Source organism: Budorcas taxicolor, chromosome 1, assembly GCF_023091745.1.
Source record: "Budorcas taxicolor isolate Tak-1 chromosome 1, Takin1.1, whole genome shotgun sequence".
Lineage (NCBI taxonomy): Eukaryota > Metazoa > Chordata > Mammalia > Artiodactyla > Bovidae > Budorcas > Budorcas taxicolor.
The window spans coordinates 52685630-52698807 of NC_068910.1; the positions used below are offsets into that span (position 1 = coordinate 52685630).

Below are 13178 nucleotides of genomic sequence, written 5' to 3' on the forward strand. Positions count from 1 at the left end.
CTTTTATTATTTATTCCTATCTTTCTCCCTATTACTGTTATATTTGCTAGTATTTCCTCTTCCCATTAAAGCTGCCTGTATCTTCACTCCTTGCTGTTTCATCTGTCCCACCTCAATTCCTTACCAACCATCCTTTCTCTCAGAGCTTGCAGCCCTTCGTTTCCTCCTCCCATTTTGGTACTGCTGATTTCATGTTCCTTAACATCTTGTTCTGACTTTTTCCCGAAGAGCTTTGTGGCCTGTGTGGTCTTCATTCTGAACTCCTATCTTCCAGTTCCAATTTTCCCTCCCTTGGCTCATCTTGTCCACATGTTGTCTGGGCAGCCTGTTTAATTTCTGTTCAAGTCTCTGGAAGATAACTGCTGTGTAGGCTGAAGGGACTTTCAGCCTCTTTTGACTGAAGTACTTTCAGATGTATGAATATTTGTTGAATTTAATGGTTTCAGATGTGTGACTATGAGATGAGTTTAAGGTTTAGAAATCCTGTTACAATAAATTTCTAGAAGGTTTTCAATTGAAAAAAAAAGAAAATTCTAGACCAAACCGTATCTTCATCCTCAGTTTACAAGTAAAAGATGACAGAATGTGGGCTAAGGCTTAACTAGTTTTAGAAGTGAAATTATGACAGAAACATTGATGTGAGAAAAACATTCGGCAGTTAAAGACCTACCTAGATCTCTAAGTCATAAATTGAAGAATAAATCATAGCATGATATAATATTGAAAAATTAAAAAGTGGTGCTGTCAGTGTGATCCCATTTTGACCCGAAGAGAATTTATATATAAATATAAAGAATTGGAAAGCAGGCAATTGAATAAATTCTCTGGGTGGTGGGATTGTGGGTTTTTTCCTTTGTTTCTATTTATGTTTCCTGATTTTCTTTTGTAATGAGTATATATTACTTTTCTAATAAAAAATGTTTTTAATTAAAAGTGATGACAGAAAGGTAGAAAGGAAGTATTCTGAATATGAAAGAGTTAATAGAGTTGGTATTGAATTGAAATTCAACGTGAGATTATCAGTGACATCATCAGCATTACTTTAATCTCTGACAGTTTGTATTCCATTGTTTTTATGTTTGCTTTAAGTTTCCTTAGAACGATTTTTATGTACTTTAAAAAAATGACTTGGTGACTGAGTGGATTCATTGTAAAGTTGGAACTAAAGTATTTTTGATGGGTTTGGAGAAGTAATTTTATGATGAAACTATGAAAGTACCTTGTGTGAAAGTTATCTTTTTTAAAAAAGTGGAATTATGGTAGATGTACAGTATTATACAAGTTCTGGGTGTACAACATAGCAGTTAACAATTTTTATATTCCATTTATGGTTATTCTGTTCCCTGTGTTGCACAATAAACCCCTGTAACTTGTTTATTTTATACATTGTAATCCCCTTCCTTTGAAAGTTACCTTTTTACAGATATACCTGTGAGTGTGTAGAGTGCCACCTGTATTTGACTCCTCGTCTCTACTGAATAGCTGGGTTTTGTGTCTGCTTTCAGTAAGCAAGTTAATTATAAAAAGAGAGTTGTATACAACTAACTGAATCCCTGGGATTGTTTTTTCTCAGGGAAGTGGTGAAGGAAATTGTTTCTAATTAAAAGTGTATGTAAAATAAACAGAATTTATTCTTTATTCCCAGATTAGAAATGATACTTGCCAAATTTGATGAAGTGCAAAATTCAGGCGGTATGATTTTGAGTGTCTGCAAAGGTAAGAATAATTAAGTTAATCCAGATCTCAAACATTTCTGAGATTAGGTAGCAGAGTTTTATATACCAACATATGCCTTCAAGTCAACTATTACATCACTGATTCAGCAGATTTGACTTCGTGGGTTAAAACTTGGTTAGGATATAGTAACAAAGTCTTTGTATTCTGCTGATCATTACCTATCCTCCGACTCTTTTGGAATAAGTGGAAATTTAATAATGGGTTAATTGTGTAAAGTGGTATTATTCTTTAACCTTATTTTTGGTATCCTCTGTGTTGAAGATATGATGACCCCCTTGTCCTCTGTGTCCTTCCGTGCATAAAATGTGTTTTTTACTCAACTTATTTTGTAATTGAAGTCTAGTTGATTTGCAGTGTTGTGTTGATTTCGGCAGTTACTCAGTTATACACATATATATGTTCTTCTTTATATTCTTTTCCATTATGGTTTGTCTCAGGAGATTGGACCTTGCTGTTTATCCATTCTGTATATAATAGTTCTCAGCTGCTCACCCCAGATGCCCAGTTCATCCTCCCCTGGTTTCCCTTCCCTTTGGCAACCACAAGCCTGTTCTCTATCTGTGGGCCCATTTCTGTTTCATAGATTGGTTCATTTGTTTTGTATTTTAGATTCCACATGTAAGTGATATCATATGGCATTTGTCCTTCTCTTTCTAACTTAACTCCACTTAGTATGATCATCTCTAGTTTATCCATATTACCACAAATGGTGTTTCATCCTTTCTGTGGCTGAGTCATGCTCCATGTATATCTGAACCACATCTTCTTTATCCATTTATCTGTCAGTGGACACTTAGGTTGTTTCCACTGTAGACTTTTTAATGATTGCCATTCTGACTGGTGTGAGGGGGTACCTCATTATAGTTATGATTTGCATTTCTCTAATAATTAATGATGTTAAACACCTTTTCTTGTGCCTGTTGGCCGTCTGTGTGTCTTTGGAGTATTATATAATTAGGTCTCTGCCCACTTTTCAATTAGGTTGTTGGGGTTTTTTTGCTGTTGTTGAGTTGTATGAGCTGTTTGTATATTTTGGAAATTAAGCCCTTGTCAATTGCATCATTTACAAATATCTTCTCCCATTCCATAGGTTGTCTTTTGGGTTGTTTTTGTTGTTGTTTTAATGGTTTCCTTTCTTATGCAAAAGCTTATAAGTTTGAATAGGTCCCATTTGTTTATTTATGGTTTTATTTCTATTGCCTTGAGAGACTGACCTAAGAAAACATTGGTATGATTTATGTTAGAGAATGTTATGCCTGTGATAGCAGAGTAATTGTTTTACTTAACTGATTTTTAGTAGAAATTGTAGGGTTGGTTACTGTTACACCTGTGTTTAGACTATCAGTGATGATACCAGTGAAGAAACACAGACATAGGAACTTCACCAGTATAATCATTTTTGGCTTCTTAATTAGAATGAGACCTCCTTGGAATTCAAGGAGGCTTGGCATTGGTATCTAGTATTTATTTGATTTTGTGGTTGCTCTTCCTTTTTGTAAGGTTGCTAAGTTGTGTTTCATCTTACTGGGTAGCATTTACCTTCAGTCCATAAGTGTTAATTAACTGTATATGTGAATAATATATTCTAAATCCAAAGATAGTATAGGTAGTTTTTGCACCTAGGAAAATAGGTTTATTTTATAAAGATAGCATACTTAGCTTAATAATGTATATGATACTGGAGAAAAAATTTGTTGTATGAATTATTATAGTCAGGTGATAGGAAGACTAGTTATTAATATAATTTAGTTAGTTTTCTCCAGATTAAACCAAGACTAAGTATTCTTTCCTGGAGAATTCCATGGACAGAGGAGCCTGGTGGACTATAGTCCATGGGGTCGCAATGAGTCGAAGTGACTTAGCATGCAAGCCTTGTTGTATTGCATTAAGGCAGATGTAGTAAGAATTTAGTGTTAAAAAGATTGTGTCTACCCTAATCTAAAGTTAGTTGCAGGAGCATAAATTGATTTCAGCACTACCGGTCCTCACCCTGATTACCAGCAGTTTCTCACTCTTCCTCTCTGAATAGAAGGTGTTCCAGCAGTTACCTCTGTCCATTTCCATACAAAGCAGAAAGAGCAAAAAGGTGGCGAATTGTTAAAATTCCTTGAATTAAGGAATTGTGTTTTTGTACCATTTACAGTGCATTCTCATTTGTGTATTCCAGACTATGTAGTCACACCTCTTAAGAAAAATACAATGCATACTATCAATTTAAGATATCTATTATTTGATTGTGATTTGTTTCGAAAGTATTGCCCTTCTTGTATTTTCTGAGGTTATTTTTGTTACCTTCGAAAGATAGAAGGTTTTTTTTGTTTCCTATTCTTTTAGCTCTCATTTCTTTTTCTTTTGATGATCTCTCCATAAACAGGGAGATTTAGGGTTAGTACCTGTCATTTATGTCTCTTGGAGAGAAATCCTCAGGAATCCTTTTGTTTTGGAGATTATAATCTACATATTGAAAGTATAGTCAAATGTGAACGTTAAAAATCTATAATATATATATTGGTGTGTAAAAATTGGTCAGGATGATTTTGATGATGGAATTGTACTATCATTGAAAAATACTATATCAGCTTTGTTATTAAGAGGCTAAAAGAGGAAAGCCCATTTGTCATGTTGGTGGGTCCCAGGGCCCAAGCCTCTCCCCCCTTGTCTTTATTATCTCTCAGTGATAGTCCAGCCCAAAGGCTCCACATGGCAGCCATGTGCTGATGGCTCCTCACTGTGCAGCTCTGGCCCTCATTTATCTCTGTGTTCCACATCCCAGAGCCTGTCACCTTGATGTGGCCTTTCCCTTTGGATGCCTGATGAGTGTCTCAGGCTTAACAGGTCCAAAAGTTAAAGCCTGTTCTCTTCCTTTCCCTCAAATCTGTTCTTTCCCCAGTTTACCCATTTCAGTCAATGGCACCACCATCAACTCAAGCTAGAAATTTTCCTGATTATAATTATTAATAATTAGCATTGATCTCCTATTCTAACTAGTCATTTCTACCTCTGAAATCCTAATATGTGTCGTTTGCTAATTTTTTTTCATATCTCCACTGCTAAAAACCCTACTGTAAATCTCCTTTAGCTTTTACTTGCAACCTGCTGCAATAGGTTTCAGTTCTGTGTTTGACCCCTGAAATGTGCTTTCTACCAGAATTGAGAATGGTCTTCTTAAAATGTAAATAGATTTTGTCACAAGAGTGAAGAAGACAGTTAAAGTTTCAGCCTAGACAAACCTACATTCTGGGGAAAGAGAGATCATAAGTAAGTAAACATATCCAGAGTGATTGCAGTTGGTAATGAAAGAAAATACAACTACTCCTTGTCTAATGAATTTACTGAAATTAATTTAAATTATTCCTTAAAATCCTCGCTGCTAAGTAAAAAAGCCATTAAATGAATAATTTCCTAATTTTTCCTAACATTATAGTATATTTCATCCCAACCCAAGATGCCTGAATAATTTTCACAGGTAGAAAAATATGTCAATTGAGCACTGAAACTGAAAGTGAAAGTGAAGTCGTGTCTGACTCTCTGCGATCCCATGGACTGTAGCCCTCCAGGCCCCTCCGTCCATGCCAGTTTTATTAACTGCCAAGTTGAAGAAGGAAATGGCAGCCCATTCCAGTATTGCCTACAGAGAATCCATTCCATGGACAGAGGAACCTGGCAGGCTGCAGTCCATGGGGTGGCAAAGGAGTCAGGCATGAGTTAGTGACTAATCAACAACAGCAAACAAGATCATACCTAAAATAATGTAATGGAGGGTTATTTGGCTCCATTCTTTATTTCTGCACAATTTTTCCCCACGTAATTTTCAATCCTTTGTTGGCTCCTTGTTACTATTCACTCAAACTAAAACTTGAAAATAAAGTTACAGACAGGAAAACATTTAAGTCAGAATAAAGGCTCAACATGGAAACTTGTAGCAGTAGTTCATGCACACAACAGAATGAAGAGCTATTAAAGATATCACCTCTTCTCTCTCTCCCTTGGTGTACATATGCAAAACAAATTATTTGAGTTCAGCCAGACCTGGTATTTAATTTGGATTTGTTTCATCTGATGTTCTGTGACTAGAAAACTGTTACAAGCAGTAAAAACTTTTAGTGTGTCTTTGCCTAAAACTATAATAATGAAATACCATGCTTCTTATATTGATTTAGGTTGTTTAGGGATGAAAAAGTGATCTTACTAAATACAAACAAATAAAAACCAACCCAGAAGATTCGTGGTAAAAGTGGTATAAGTGTCTAAGAGCCACTGTAGTTTAAAATCTGTCATCTGCACAGTCATTAAGTGAAGTAAATAGGGTATGGAGATGTTAACTCAGTGATGCCGCATTAGACAGAAGGGTGGGCAAGCCTCTCTGAGCATTGGCATATTTGATTGAGACCTGATAAAGGAGAATGAGCTTGTCATTGGATACATGGTGGTAAAAAATGCTTTGGGCAGAGAAAATGTGGCCATAAAGGCCGAGAGGTGGAAAAGATCTTCATATATATGAAGAAAGGAGTGGAGGAGGCCAGGGCTGACTAGAACCTAGTGCGGAAAGAGCTAGGTTGGAAGCGAGAGCGTCTGTGAGAGCTAATTGGAAATGTAAGCAGGAACCACGACATGAGGGTCTTGTAGGCCGTAGGAGGAGTCTTTCGGCTTCTGGGAATAAGAAGGATTTTAGGCTGGAGAAGCTTGTGGTAAGTGGTAGTGATATGACCTCAAACTACCTATATACATTTATTGTTTGGGAAAATTGTCTATTTTATTTCCTCTTCCATCTACCTCTTCTCCCCTTATGCACGTCCTAATGCATAACCTTACATCTCATGCTTTTGGCTCTGATTTCTTTCATGCTTGCCATATCTGTACCCTTTTAAGTTCTGTTTGAACTCTTTGACTTGATTTTCTAGAGCATTAGTTCAGCACACTCAAGAACACAAAGTAAATTCTATTATCAGAGGTTTGAGTGTGTCATATAATTTGGGAATAGTGAGAAATGCATGGTATTTTTTGTTTGTTTGTTTTGAGGGTATTTCAAGTCTGACTTTAATTCTCATTATCGAGTAAGTTAGGCAGAATCCTTAAGTGCAGTGGAATTAACTGCTATTAGAAGGAAACTGGATTTAAAATTAATCAGATCATGGCTGAAAGAAGGCAACAGCAGTACTGTGGAAGGAAAAGACTGAACCTTGCAGGCGCCCTGTGATCACAGCTGGGTCTGGTGTCATCATGGAGCTTTCTAGACAGGCTCCTACGCTCACCGAGATGTAAACACAGACGTGTTGGTGGCTGTGACTGCAAGTCTTTTTCTTTTTTTTCACTGAAAAAACTCCACATAATTCTGATTTATCAAGTGTGTGTGTAGGACCGAATGCAGTCTTGGCGTGTAATCATTGTAAACTATCTCCCAGCTTCTCTGTTTGAAAACAGTTGCTAGGAAAATAATTGTTTTAGAAGGTTGGCAATAAAATAAAGCATAGAAACTAGGCTTTGAAATTACCTTGATATTTGGCTATACGAGGCAATAAGGTAACTGGCAATCTAGTTGATAACATACCCTTTGGTGAAAAGCAAAGCAGCCCTTTCCTTAGGCTGAGTGAAAAACATGTCTGTCTGTGACCAGGAGCCCCAGGGCCTTCTTGGAGCTTGACGGTGTGCTGCTGGCTATGCAGCGTGGATGCAGGGTGCTCGAGTCTCCGCAGCTGCGCACTGGCTGGGTCCTGTCTCCGCCAGAAGCAAGCTTTGTTCCGTGTGGCCCTGCTGTCCACACACAGAGCAGCCTTTGATGGGCTGCCTTTGACGTGATTTGTTTACGGCAGCCAGAAATGCTTCCTGCATAATGAGAGCAGTTAATCATGGAAACTGGGCTATTCCTGTTTGTGTGCTTCTAGCAGTCTCCGTTGTAAATATTAAAAGGTAACGACAAAAGGATGAAAACCTCTAAAAAAGGCACAAATCAGTTAATCCATCAGATCATGTGATTGCTACTGATTACATGGATATCTTTAGGGAAGCAGAAAATGATTGTTGAACACATGCCTTGTGTTTTGATGACTGCATTAAAAGTCCCTCAGTGGGCTGGCATTTATTGGCTCCCAGAGCTTTTCTTACATTAAATTTCAGGCAGGCAGCACAAGGAGAAATACCACAACCTATATCTAACCTCTTACATGCAGTTAAAGAATAATCTTGATCAAGCTCTGCAAGGCTCTGCTAAAGAGACGAGGGTTTTCACCAAGACCCCAGACTTTTATTTTGAAGTGGAGTAGCAGCTGTTGGCTATTGCGGTGCAGAGCTGCAGCGAGGCCCGGGTCACACCGTGCTCCGGGTGTCTGCAGGGTGTCTGCAGGCTGCAGGCCGAGCCCAGTGGCGCAGGCACCGAGCTGCATTTGTTTGTTGTGCTGTTTGACCTCTTGGTTTGAGAGAGCTCCCTGGACCATCTGAATGGCTATGGGAGATGGTGAGTAAGATTTATCTTTCTTCTTTTGCTTGTGGTGTACACTTCCTTTTAAAGTGACGGTCATTTGCTGTATAAGAAAGGTATTTCTCCCTAAAGAATGAAGGACACTTTGTGTATGTGTGTGTACACACCGCTTGTATGTTCATATATGCACGTGTGTGTGTACTTGTCATTGGTATCTTTTTCTACTTGATATGTCTGTATGGAATCTGGCAAATATGACAGTTTACCTTGCATCTTACCAAGCAAACCCTCTGTCTTTGGTGGTGGATATAAAGGGATATTGAAAGAAACATGGGAAATATGCAGAAGCTTTGAAGAGAGAACATGGCCTTTGAAAGAATGACAGATTTGGCAGAGTTGCCTAGCTCGACAAAATTGCTGTTGTATTGACAACAAGTAGGATTCTGTAGTGATTAATTAGATAAAGAGGCAAAATGGCTTGCCATAGACACTGTTTTAATTGATGTGCTTGTTATTTGTCAATATCTCTAGTAAGTAGTTCTCTAGATAATATTTAGTCCTTTATAAATTCTATACAGATATAGTTTGATTTAAAAAAATCAGTTTTGCCAGTGTTTTATTGTGAGTAGAATAATTTTTAAAATGTATTTTTATAGTGCTGTCTAGTTTTCCAAAGCACATGAGTGTACTTATTGTCCATTAACTCCTAAGGTACAAATAAATGAAGTGTAAAGAGGATTTTGGTATTTCCGTTTCACAGATTAGGAAACTAAGGCTTGTTGAGTTTATAAGTCCCAGATTCAGGCACAGAGCAAACCAGAATCAAATCTAGAGCCTCAAATGTGCCTTTGGTATTGTCCTTCATAACATTTAGTACTTCAGTTTTTTTTTTTCTTCATTATTAAACCTTTTGTTAAGATGCTTAGAGGTATATATACTTTATAATCGCATCAACACCAGAGGGGAATTGAGGTTACTTCAGAAGTGTTTCATGTATTTTTCGCTACGTTCTTAAGAAAGGTTGGTTTGTATTTGGAAGTTTTTTAACAGTTTCAGCCTTCTTTTATGACTGTTTAATGACTTCTGTCTAACCAGTGTGTCCCCTTGGGATGCTGAGGAATAGGGTGCAAGTTTATATTTAAAAAATCATATTGGTAAACAGTCATTTAAATAATTATATATATGTTAATGGAATATGGTAGTAAATCTGATTTTGCATATTGTTACAGTTTATTTCAAGAATTTATCTTTTATATGTCCTTATAGAAATAATTTCTATAAATAGAAATGTAATTTTAACTTCCAGTTTTTAAGGCAAAAGCCATCAAAATTAATGAATTAAGTTCTCATATACTTAAGGGCATTGCCAAATTTATTTGATTGTTATTTTTAAATCTTATTTTCTAAGCAGATCTAAATGTTGCGTTTTATTTGGACTGTATCCAGATTTTATTTCTTTCTTAAACATTATAGGTTCAGTAGCTATCAGTGTATATTTACTTACTTTTTCTTTTTTCAATAATACTAAATCCATTCAGACTGTTTAAGAATGTGTTGATTTTTAAAAAAAATCAAAGTAACAACCTCTTATAAAGCTCAGAGAATAACCTTCCCGCATATTCTCTTCCTCTTTAAAATGAAAATACTTTTATTGGTTTTTAGTGATAAAGTAATACATCTTTATTAAAAAATTAAAAATCTAAGCAGTAACAGGTCATCCTGGGGTTTATAGTTCTTAAGAGTTTCATATATACTTCTCTGTATATTAGTGTCTCTCATGTGTAATATACATGCATCATATTAGTATCTTGAGAATACATACAGCACTGGTTTATGCTATTCCTTATGTATTTTGTTTTTTATTCTTTAATGTGCTAGTATCTTCTCTTTTTCAAAAATCAAATAATGTAAATAAAGAACCACTTCTCAATTACCTCCAAACCCCTAAGCCTAGAGATAAGCAGAGAGGAACACTTTTATTAGTATGGAGTTTGTTTTTTCATACCTTTTACTCTGCCTTAACATTCATATTAAGTATCAAAATAGTTGTGTTTTGACTTTGTTTACATGAATGGTATCATTCTCAACATATTTTTGCCATTTACTGTGTCTGCTCAATAGTGCATAGTGGTGGATTTTTCTAAAAATGTCATGATATGTAACTGTTCTCATTTGCTTGCACTGTTCCATAGTACTCCATAGTATGGATGTGTGTCATAAATATCTCTTTGTCTATGGAATTTCAGATTGCTTAATCACATATAACTTTCCTAAATGATTCTGAAATGAACACCTTTGTACAAATCATGTGTGTACGTGCACATATATTTTTGCACACACATTTTTAAAAACAGTCTAGAAGTAGAATTTCTGGATCAAAGTTTTTATTCATTTCAAGTTGTTCTAGTTCTCCCAAATTTCTCCCAAAAAAGGCTTTACCACTTCTTACCAACAGTGCTTTCTATCTTACATTCATTTCAGTTCTCATGATTATTAATCTTCTAAAAATTTGCATATCAGATAGGTAAAAAATATCTCACTCTTTAAAAAAAATTTCCTTTTTTCTGATAACATTGATCATCTTCATATGTTTGAATGTTTGTATTTTTTTTTTTTACTGTGAATTGCTTTGTGGCATCTTTAGGCAACTCTTTTTTTCCCCTGTGCATCTTTTGGGCTTCCCTGGTAGCTCAGCTGGTAAAGAATCCCCCTGCAATGCAGGAGACCGTGGTTTGATTCCTGGGTTGGGAGGATCCCCTGGAGAAGGGATAGGGTACCCACTCCAGTATTCTTGGGCTTCCCCGGTGGCTCAGGTGGTAAAGAATCTGCCTGCAATGCGGGAGACCTGGGTTTGATCCCTGGGTTAGGTGTATCTTTTAGAGATATTTGAGAATAATTTTTAAAATTTTATTTTTTTAAATTTTTATTGGAGTAGAGTTGATTTACAATGTAGTGTTAGTTTCTGTTGTATAGCAGAGTGAGTCAGTTACACATATACTTTCATCTACTCTCTTTTAAGATTCTTTTCCCATATAGGTCCTTACAGAGTATTGGGTAGAGTTCCCTGTGCTCCAGCTTTTTCTTTTTCATTTATAGTTTCTCTTTCTGTGTTCTGGTTATTAGTCTGTTATCTGTTAAAAATGTTATGCAGGCTTAACTTCATGGACATATGAAAGATTTTATTAGCAGATTTGAGAAGCACTCTAATGACCATCAATTGAAGAGTTGGTGGGGTGGCTTTCATGTGCCTTTTTGTTTAGTTGTCTTTATCCTTACCCAAGGGTACAAAACAGAGCAGTCAGATGATTATGAAGTAGCTCTGGGCAGTTAAACCAGATAGAGTTAAAAACCTGTAGGATTATTATGTGGCGCTGAGCCCTGAAATCTGCCTCAAAAGCTCACAAGAGGAATTTGGCCTTTTGTTGTTATGCTACAGAGTGACTGGAAAGAAATAAGGTTTTGTTGCAAATAGATTGTCTCTAAACTTTAAACAATTCAAAACAGTCTATTCTTCCAAACATGAATCTTTCAAAAAAGACAAACAAGTGATGATATAACCTTGGCTTTCCCTTAGCCTTTTGCTGCTGCTAAGTCGCTTCCGTTGTGTCCGACTCTGTGCGACCCCGTAGACGGCAGCCCACCAGGCTCCCCCGTCCAATCTGACACGTAACTACTGGTTTGGGGGATTGAGAACAACAGCAAGAAATTAACGCTGAATAGATTTCTCTCCTTCCAAACCCTTGACTGTTCTGTGTGATACACTTGGAGTCAATAATTTAAGGCACTGAAAGAAGCAGCCCTTTAACTTACTGGCCAAAAGGGCAAACTTTTCTTCTAGGAGCAATAAGGGGGAAAAATAGCCTATGAGGAGAGGAAGTAACTTAGAAGTGAGAAAAAAAATTGGGCATTCAATAGCAATAAAGGCAGGAAAGTAGTAGTTACTAAGATGGAAAATCTTCTTGAAACAGACCCATTTACCCTTCTGGGTACAAAGTGTTGGACATCAGTAGCAACTTATCTGCAAACATGATGTTGCTCATGAACCTGATTTTTCATGAAAAGGTTTACATCTTTCCTGTGTACATGTAGAATATATAGTTGATGTTCTTGACAGCTGTTGTAACCAACCTGTAGCTGTGGTGAAATTTTAACTACCTAAAATGATGACATTTTAAAGGTTTTAAATAATCCTTACTATAAGCCTCATTTATTGTTTAGTTTGCTATTATGGTTATTATGAAATATGTTGTTATTTAAATTTATGAATACCAAATAGTGATTTAAATTGTGTTTGTCCTTTTACTTCACAGAATTACTGAAGGTCTTGAATTTTTAAAATTATTTTAAATTGAAGGATAATTGTTTTATAGTATTGCATTGATTTCTACCAAATATCAACAGTAATCAACCATAGGTTTACCCATGTTCCCTCCCATTTGAACATCCCACCTATCTCCCTCCCTGTTTCCTCTACGTTCTTCTCGAGCCCCAGTTTGTGTTCCCTGAGTCATACAGCAAATTCCTATTGGCTGTCTGTTTTACATATGATAATATATGTTTCCATGTTACTCTCTCCATACCGCCCACCCTCGCCTTCTTGCCCCCGCTGAACTGTGTCCATAAGTGTCTTCTCAATTTCTGTGTCTCCATTGCCACTTGCAGATAGGTTCTTCAGTACTGTCTTTCTAGATTCCATATGTATGCGTTAGTACGTGATAATTGTTTTTCTCTTTCTGACTTATAATAGGCTGTAGGTTCATCCACCTTATTAGGACTGTCTCAAATGCGTTGCTTTTTATGGCTGAGTAATAGTCCGTTGTCTGTGTAACACAGCTTCTTTATCCATTCATCTGTCAGTGGACATCTAGGTTGCTTCCATGTCCTAGCTATTGCAAATAGAACTGCAACGAACATTGGGTTACACGTGTCTTTTTCAGTTTTGGTTTCCTCAGAATTAGTGGAATTGCTGGGTCATATTCCTGGCTTTATTCCTAGTTTTTTAAGGACTCTCCACACTGTTCTCCAC

At 36.5% G+C, this 13178-nt stretch overlaps 1 protein-coding gene across 3 annotated transcripts in view; it reads left to right on the forward strand.

Moving 5' to 3' along the window:
- The window catches only part of CLASP2 (cytoplasmic linker associated protein 2), a 183254-nt gene that overhangs the window by 26348 nt on the left and 143728 nt on the right, over nucleotides 1-13178 (forward strand). For 2 of the 3 annotated variants that reach the window (XM_052637064.1, XM_052637074.1), the window contains exon 7: nucleotides 1646-1716. In XM_052637064.1, the coding sequence (XP_052493024.1) occupies nucleotides 1646-1716 (71 nt within the window). Of the gene's footprint in view, nucleotides 1-1645; nucleotides 1717-8096; nucleotides 8189-13178 lie in introns of those variants that run through there. The other variant, XM_052637082.1, reaches the window with a different exon arrangement.